The sequence below is a fragment of the Galeopterus variegatus genome, unplaced genomic scaffold (assembly GCF_000696425.1).
Source record: "Galeopterus variegatus unplaced genomic scaffold, G_variegatus-3.0.2 Scaffold2375, whole genome shotgun sequence".
Classification (NCBI taxonomy): Eukaryota; Metazoa; Chordata; class Mammalia; order Dermoptera; family Cynocephalidae; genus Galeopterus; species Galeopterus variegatus.
The window spans coordinates 76,432-85,791 of NW_007728486.1; the positions used below are offsets into that span (position 1 = coordinate 76,432).

General features: G+C 39.2%; 1 protein-coding gene across 1 annotated transcript; it reads right to left on the minus strand.

The window, feature by feature from the left end:
* Nucleotides 1-7: 7 nt before the first annotated feature.
* On the minus strand, nt 8-8,898 carry LOC103597644 (zinc finger protein 665-like). Its single transcript, XM_008581517.1, is given in 13 exon segments — nt 8-485; nt 2,899-2,991; nt 2,993-3,111; nt 3,547-3,692; nt 3,729-3,748; nt 3,796-3,917; nt 3,974-4,089; nt 4,092-4,218; nt 4,340-4,664; nt 4,707-4,728; nt 4,731-5,756; nt 8,428-8,520; nt 8,769-8,898. Coding segments are annotated over 13 exon segments (2,817 nt in total).
* Between the last annotated feature and the right edge of the window lie 462 nt (nt 8,899-9,360).

Below are 9,360 nucleotides of genomic sequence, written 5' to 3' on the forward strand. Positions count from 1 at the left end.
GTAATTCTTACAGTTTGGTCATTAAGAACTGAAGTTTTTCCTCTAAGAGAATTTGTTTTTCTAATTGTTGAATTTTTGACTCTAAATTTTTTAAAGGATCTGATACAGTCACCACCGTGGGAGTGGAGGGCAAATTGTGAGGGAAAGGGCGTGACAAAGGCTGAGCCAAGAATGCATCATCTGGTGCATGGTATTCAGTGGCCTCTGTGTCCAGATCACCCCAATCAACTCCTGAGGGATCAGGATTCTGTGCCTCCTCATCATCCTGGAATTTTAATAGTGGATACTTTTTAGATCTCTTAGGTATGGCACTGGCTGCCTTGACCTCCTCACTCTCATCTTCTAGGGAGATTAGATCTACGTCCACCCTAGGCGGTGGAGAGGGATTTCGGAGGTCAGTTTTGGAACTGGCTTTTAGTATTTTTTCAGTTTGGGCCACAGTTTCTGAAACTTCTGGGGAGTTTTCCCTATCCTGAATCATGTCCCTGATTAAATTCCAATAGGAGAAGGCAGTAACAGGGACCTTTTCCAGCCCAAAAGTCTCATAGAAATCTTGTAAAACATCTCCAACTTGAGACACCTTTTATAATTAATAGTCCCTTCTTTTGGGAACTAAGGACAAAGATTCTTCATGAAATCAAAAAATCTTAATAGGTCACTTGTTTTAACCTTTACTCCTTGCGTCTTTAAAGCCTTTTGTAACTGTCTTATGTAGACGTCATGACAACTTAATTCTTGTCCCATTATTGGACACGCTTACTCCCCTTATCCTGACGTGGCAGGTTCCCGTGGCGGATGAAGGTTTTACTCTTTCGTTTTCAGTGGTTGACCCTCCGATGCGCTGTCTTCCTCACAGTGTCCCCTGTATCCAGTGCCCCACGTTTGGGCGCCAAAAATGCCCTGACCCTTGGGATATTCAATGCAGACCCTGGAGGGGGGAGTGGGAATTGGATGGGACAAGAGACGTGAGAAATGGAGACAAGACAGTATCCTGATCAAGTCTCATTTATTAGCCAGAAGGTCACAGCTTATATAGCCAGCAGGAGGAAATCAGCAGATAAGGAAGTGAGCAGCAGATGGTTTACTGAGAAAATCACAGGGCGGGTTGTTCCGGTAAATGGAAAATTCTCGTTATCTATGGCAAGTTGCAAAGTTACCTAGACCCATAGTGCACAGGAGGGGGAGGGATGGAAGATAACAGCAAACAAGGCTCTGAGGCCTCGAGGCAATAGCTGGGCAGGTTCTTTGGCTCTGGACAGGCAGGCAGCCGGGCTCTATGGCTCTGGACACATTAGTCTTCAACAACCTGGCAGCAGTTATTTCAAGAAAGGGAAATAATTGGGTTAAGAAGGTGGTGGTGATTTGCTTTCTGTTGTGTATTCATACATCTGTGACAATTATATAATTTGATATTTTAATGCAAAATGTATTAACTGACTTGTGTAAAATTTCAGGTGAGAACATAAAGGTTAAAAACAGGTAAACTTGAAACGAGTTGATTAAAAAATGATATGGATGATATTTAATGGCTGAAAAGAATTTCATCCTATGGATGTATTATAATTTAACAAATCCCCTCATGCTGCCTGTAGCTTTGTTTTTACCATCATAAATTATACAGATTTAACATCATGACTGATTATTCTCATAAGATATATTCCCAGAAATGGTAATGAATCTAAGTTTTTTTTATAGTACTAGAAAAATTTTCAGAAGATACTATTTTGGCATACGTGGTTAATAAGAGAAACTTTTGAAAACAGCTGTTTGGTAACTGAAAAATGGGGCACCTTGTACATACTGAAAGGCTTATGGTAGGTTCATAATGTCTCTGGAGGGCAGGTGAGTAATGTTAACCAAAAGTGTTCCAAGAGTTGCTCCTTGAGCAACATTTAGACAGGCTCCTCTGAGCTGTCTTCTAAACTAGGCATTGAATTTACCGATTTTGGCAAGAATCCTGCTTAGTCAATTTAATAATCTTTGTACCTTTGATACACTCTCTAAGTAATTTTCTAGCTACTTACCCCCTCCCCTTGTCATTGCCTATAAATTCCTACTTATCCCTGTTGTATTCGGATTTGCACTCAATTTCTCTACCCTACTGCAATAAAATTGGCTTTACTGTAAACATCTTGAATATTTTTATTTTTAACATTTCAGAATTGTTTTTCTATGACAACTGTTTATATACTTCCCCTTTTATATAGCAGGTAGATTTCTCTGAATTTATCTGACATTCTTCCTTGTTTGCACAATGATGAATATGCATGAGTGGCCTTTACAGCATTACGTGTAACAGCAAAACACATGAAACCTAAATGCCCATCGATAGGGGAATATGGTTAAATTACATTCTATCCATACAGTGGCCCACCATGTAGCCTTTCAAAAATGTAAAGTGAAGTTCCATATGTACTAAGACCCCAAAGATATATTGTTACATGAAAAAAACAATGTGAGATGACATATCTAATACACCATACCTTTAAAACAAACTAACAAACAAACAAACAAAAAGACCAGGGGAGGTTGGGGCAGTGTGTTTGTGAAGCTGTGACAGGCTTGTGTATGAGTCGAATTATTTTAAGAGAGAGAATCAAATAGGTGGTTACAGTAGTTCGATCAGGAAAGGGGAATGAGAGCGTTGGTGTGAGAGGGAGATGATATTCAAGGGAGGTCCTGAAATCAATCCCTCGTGAACACCAAGGGACGCCTCTACATTTACAGGGATTATGTGTGAGTTCTCTGATGCATCTTGAGATGTGAGTACTGACACAAGGTTTTTCCACACATTACACTTATTGGTTCTTCCCCTTGTGTGATTTCTTTCATGTCTAGTTAGGGCTAATTTTTAATAATACATTTTCCCAAAGTCATTGCATTCATATGATTTCTCACCTGACTGAACTCTGATGTTCAGTGAGGTATGATTTACAGTGGAAAAATTTCTTACATAGTTTACAATCATATGGTTTCTCATTTGCATGAGTTCTGATGCCTGCTGACATGTAACTTTCAGTTAAAAGTTTTTCCACATTCTTTAAACTCATAGCATTTCTGACCTGTGTGAGTTCTGTGATGTAGTGAGGACTGACTTCTGATAAAAAGTTTCTGCACATTCATTACACTGAGGGTTTCTCAACAGTGTAAATTCTCCCATGTAGTTAAAAAATAAAAATTTTCTGCACATTCATTACACTGAGGGTTTCTCAACAGTGTAAATTCTCCCATGTAGTTAAAAACTGACTTCTGATAAAAATTTTCTGCACATTCATTACACTGAGGGTTTCTCAACAGTGTAAATTCTCCCATGTAGTTAAAAACTGACTTCTGTTAAAAGGTTTTTTCCTCATTCTTTTTTTTTTTTTTTTTTGAAGATGACCGGTAAAGGGATCTCAACCCTTGGCTTGGTGTTGTCAGCACCACGCTCAGCCAGTGAGCTAACCGGCCATCCCTATATGGGATCCGAACCCGCGGCCTTGGTCTTATCAGCACCGCACTCTACCGAGTGAGCCACGGGCCGGCCCCTCCTCATTCTTAACATACATTTGGTTTCTCACCTGTGTGAATTCTCTGATGCCTGTTGAGGCATGACTTTTCATTGAAGGCTTTTCCACATTCTCTACACGCATATGGTTTCTCGCCTGTGTGGATACTCTGATGTCTGTTGAGGTGTGACTTTTTTGTAAAAGCTTTTTCACATTATTTACATTGATATAGTTTTTCACTAGTGTCAGTGCTCTGATGGCTGCTAAAGTGTGACTTCTGGTAAAAGGTTTTTCTTTTTTTTTTTACTCATTAAACTCAAAGGGTTTCTCCCCTGTGTGAACTATCTGACATCCACTTAATTTTGATTTACTATAGAAAGTTATAGCACATTCTTTACATTCATAAGGTTTCTCACCAGTGTGACATCTCTGATGTAGTCAGAGCAGCTTTATGATAGAAAGTTTTCGTACATTGTTCATATTCATGATTTCTCACCTATATGAATTCTCTGGTGTGCATTAAGTTGTGACTTTTTGTAGAAAGCTTTCCTACATTCTTTACATTCATAGAGTTTCTTACCTGTATGCATTCTCTGGTGGCACTGAGGTGTGATTTTCTGTAGAACGCTTTACCTCATTCATTATATTCATAGGGTCTTTCACGTGTGTGAATTCTCTGATGCTCTATGAGGGCTGATATCTTCTGAAATGTTTTTCCACATTCACCCCACTCACAGGGTTTTTCCCTGTGTGAGGACTCCATTCATAGGGTCTTTCACGTGTGTGAATTCTCTGATGCTTTATGAGGGCTGACATCTTCTGAAATGTTTTTCCACATTCACCCCACTCACAGGGTTTTTCCCTGTGTGAGGACTCTGATGCACACAGAAGTGTGATTTCAGGTCAAAGGTTTGTCCACATTTATTATATTCATATAGATTCTCACCTCTGTGAATACTGTGATGTGCACTGAGGTGTGATTTGCTGTAGAATGTTTCCCTAGATTCTTTATATTTATATGGTTTCTCACCTGTATGAATACTCTGATGCCTGGTGAGGTGTGACTTCTGCTTAAAAGCTTTTCCACATTCTTTACATTCATAGGGTTTCTCACCTGTATGAATTCTCTGATGCAAGCTGAGGCGTGACTTCAATGGAAAAGCTTTTCCACATTCTGTACATTCATAGGGTTTCTATCCTGTATGAATACTGCAATGCCTGCTGAGGTGTGATTCTGTTTAAAAGCTTTTCCACATTCTTCACATTCATATGGCTTTTCACCAGTATGAGTGCTCTGATGTCTGCTCCAGTGTGACTTCCATTAATAGGATTTTCCACACTCATTACATGCAAAGAGCTTCTCACCTCTGTGAATTTTCTGATGCATACTGAGGTGTGATATAACATAGAAAGTCTTTCTGCCTATGTCACATTCATACCGTTTCTCAACATTGTGAATTCTGTGACTCTTGCTGAAGAATGACTTCTCATGAAAGTTTTCTTTATATCCAATACATCCATAGGACTGTTCCTCCATGTGAGTTCTCTGGTGCTTAGTAAGGTCCAATATCTGATAGGAAAAACAGTCACAGTTACTACATGTGTAGGGCTTCTCCCCAATATGTGTTCTCTGATGTGTAGGAATGTATGATTTCTTAATGAAGTATTTCTCACCTTCACTACGTTTATAGGGCTTCTCCCCTGTGTGTGTTTTCTGCCAGTTAGTGAGTTTAGACTGTTTACAGAACATGTTTGCACATACATCACATTCAAATGTTTTCCTCCCTACCTGAGTTACGTCTTGGGCAATGCGAGCTGACTTATCACAGCCTTTCCCATATTCATTATCATTACAGGAGGTCTCTCCCATATGAACCCTCTTATGTGTAAATATTTTTGGTACTTGTGCACTATATTCAGAAGGCTGCTGCCTTGGCTGATGCTTGTTATGCTGACTGAAATGCTCACAGTGTCTGAGGGATTTCCCAGTTATACTAAGGCATTCATGCTTCTCTCCAGCATGCATTTCATCAGGATCTATAGGAAGAAGTGCATTCTGACATACATTAAACTCATCAGGCCTCATTTCTGAATAGTTTCCATTATTTATAAACAGATTTGATATATGGTTAGAGCTCAAATTAAATGAGTTTCCTAACTCAACTCTTTCCTCAGTTGATGTGTTGTTGGTGGTGATTACAACTTGCCACAAATGTCTACAGTGACTTTCTTGATTCTGCTGAATTAGGCCATCAACTTCCTGGACATCTGAAATGAGAAAAAGATAAACATATTTATGAACCACACATAAGTATATCCTATTGAATGCTAGTATACAGGTAAGAAGTTTCTACCCATCTTAGTGACATAATATTTTATAAAAACCCACAATAGTTATTGGTTTTATGAGTATGTTGGTTTTATTCCTAGTGACTAAATACAATAAACTGTATTTATATTTTTTCTAATGTTTAAAATGTTTCTTTTCTAATTAATTTCTCTAATCTTAAAAAATATTTACTAAGGTTAAATCGTGTTTCTTTGTTTCTTTTCAATTCATGCTGAAACATTTAGTAGAAAATTTCACCTACTGCCTAATTATAGTTTTCAACTAAGTTCTTATCCCATGACATTTGTTCACCCTGTCTTTTTCTCTGTTTTATCCTTATAGTATCAGTGGGTGTCTTATGCTGCTCTTTTTCTCCTGATTCTGTTGTGAAGGTGGCAGGGATGTCTTGAATCAATTACTGTGAGGTGGAAGAGAGGGCCATTTTTCTGTAACTTAAGTAGGAATATATCTTAGGTTTAGAATTTTGTACCTGCTTCTATAATTTTCACACTTCCCTAAGAAATGACTATATGCACCTGCAAGATTTTCAAATAATGAAATCTTTACTCTACACAAGATAAAGACCACTTCCTTCAAATTCCTCATTTAACCTAACACCCACCGCTTCTCAAAACCATTACAAGAAGTTTCAGTCTGCCACCCCGGGCAACCCTTCCCCATGTGTCTAAACGATTTGGATCTACAACCCAGGCTGTGTCTGCCATCTTTAAAAACTGGGTTTTTTGGGCTCCTTTTAAATTCAACTTGTATACTCCTTCCAATATCTGGCACATGCACACTGTGCTTGATAATTCTCTGCCTTTGTAGGCTTGTGTTCTGTGCACGGAAGTTTTGCTCTGTTCTAGTTTCATAGAAAATGGAGTCTCCTATATATTTCTCATTCGCTTTGTTGCTTCAGAATGATTTTCAGAATGGGCAGAATAAAATGCCACCTTCAAACTCTACCTCCAAACCGAAATCTGAGTCCCTAAACAAAAAATCCTTGATTAGCTTGGCCACGGGACCAAGAATCTCCTGGTTCTCCTCCCAAGACCAGGACCAGCTCTTTCCTTGCTCCCATCCTGGATACTGCTCAGCTTCAGGATTTCTGGTTTTATGGTACACACAAGGCTCAGTATTGGAACTTCTTCCTCATTTTCTTATCAACTCCATAGATGATATGTATGAGCATGATTTTAAATATCAGCTCAGCTGTAGGATGTCAATTTCCAAATTTGTATGTCCAATAGTTATGTCCACTCCTGAATTCAGATTTTATATTTGTCTATGTATTATATGTCAAAATTAGACAAGATTTAACTTGAAGCTTTGCCAAAGTAAACACAAATCCCTCTAAAACTGCATTCTCTGAACATCCTTTCTAAAATTTCACATCCTGTATTTCTCTGTGGTTAAAATATTCCTCACAGTTTTTATACAACTAATTAGCATATATTATTTTCTTGTTTCACTTTCATCACAATGTAAGCTCTTTGAAAGCAAGACATTGCTGTTATAAGTACAAATATAAAATTATCAGTGCTTAGGGGCCGGCCCGGTGGCGCACTGGATAGTGCGCCGCTTGGGAAGTGCGGCGGCACTCCCGCCCGAGGGGTCGGATCCCACATACAGACTGGTTCCCGCTCGCTGGCTGAGCGAGGCACGGGAGCAGCGCTGAGGGTTGCAATCCTGTTGCCGGTCCCCGGTCCGGTACGGGGGCAACACTGAGGGTTGCGATCCGTTGCCAGACATGGAAAAAAAAGACAAAAGACAAAAAAAAAATTAAAAAAATAAAATAAAATAAATTTATCAGTGCTTAAAACTTGATCTATAAAAAGTGCTGAAAGAATAACCAAATGTGTAAATATCTGTGTTATAGTCTGAATGTCACTCAAAACACATATTGAAGGTTGATTCCCATTGTGACAGTGTTAAGAGGGTGAAAAATCCACGTATGGTATGTGAAACATAGGGAATTTAGGAAGTGAGCAGATCATGAGGGTTATGAACTCATAAATGAATGAATCCATTCAGGAAGTAATGGTATTATGAGTTATCAGTTAGTAGACACGTGGCTTTATAGGGAGAGGGAGACAGCATGTGGACATACTTTTGTCAATCTTGCCATATGGTACCCTGCACCACCCTTGGGACTCTGCCAAGAATCACCACCAGAAAGAAGGCCCTCACTTCATGCAACCCCTCAACCTTGGACTTAGCCTCTGAAATTGTTAAGAAAAACATTGTTTCTTCATAAATTTCTGGTACTCTATTGTAAGTAACAGAAAAAATACTTAAATGTTCTGAAAAATTGTGCATGAGTATGGAGGAAAAGAGGTCAACTGAGAATACTGAGAAAGTGAATAGCAAAGAAAAATGTCTAAGAAGAGAAATGTAGGGATTAGAATTTAGGTAAATATTTTCAAAATTAGGCAAAATACAATGTGGTACTATACATGAAAGAGCCTTCCGTGGAAATTATATAATGCATGCAGCCTAGCTGTCCTCGGGTCTGGAACCAGGGAACAATTCCTACTAAGACCTGAACACTGCCCACATCTGCTGGGCTTTACTCTTTCCAGCCTCACTGTACAGTATCCACCAACTGACCTGGGAGCCTCTGGTTTGGGGGTTCTTCTGTTGTCCATGGCTCTGCACCTTTCTCCAACTTGAAGATCAACCCAGGTTTGGTAATGCAGTGCCCTGTTAATGAGAAATAATGTTGGACTTTGTAAAACCACTAAGTTAAATCCATGGAAAAATGACAAGAGCACAGCTTCAGAAGCTGGACAATGAATGGGTCAACTTGAACCTTTCATTAGAGGGAAGACACTCACATTCTTCATGAAATGGAATCTTACTGAAATAGCATTAAACCTTATAAATGGTGCCCATATTTACCACAAACAAAACTGTGTCATTCCAGGTCATTTTGGGGAAGTTTCACCCACCCAATGACACCATGCTGCTAGAGGTCTCCAGCATCACGTCCCTGTACAAGGTCCTCTGAGCATCATCCAGGTACTGCCATTCTTCCCTTCCCAGGTGAAGTACACAGCCACAAGGTCCTCTGAGCATCATCCAGGTACTGCCATTCTTCCCAGGTGAAGTACACAGCCATATCCTCAAAGGACACGAAGCCCCTGTAAGGGCACATTTCTGGTCAAGTCAATTCACTAGCCTTGGGTCACAGAGAAATCTGGTAGTTCACAGTTCCGTGCGTGCATGTATCATACATACCATACATAAGATGCAGATTCTTAGTACTGTATATAGTGGGAGATAAGAAAAACCACAGAAGAAATATCCTGACACTGTTGTAATTTATTTGTTACTAAAAACATGATTATAAAGCTTCCCATATAGATCTAGAACCATCCTTGTTGCTTGTGATAAACACATGAATAAAATTCTGCCCCTCCAAGGAGCTTATATCTGGTGTAAAGGCATAAGTACAAATATATACCTGAAATAATGTCTGATGAACTAATTTAGACAGAAGTTCAATGTAGGGGTAAGAAAGAAAGAGAACATAGTTTCAGT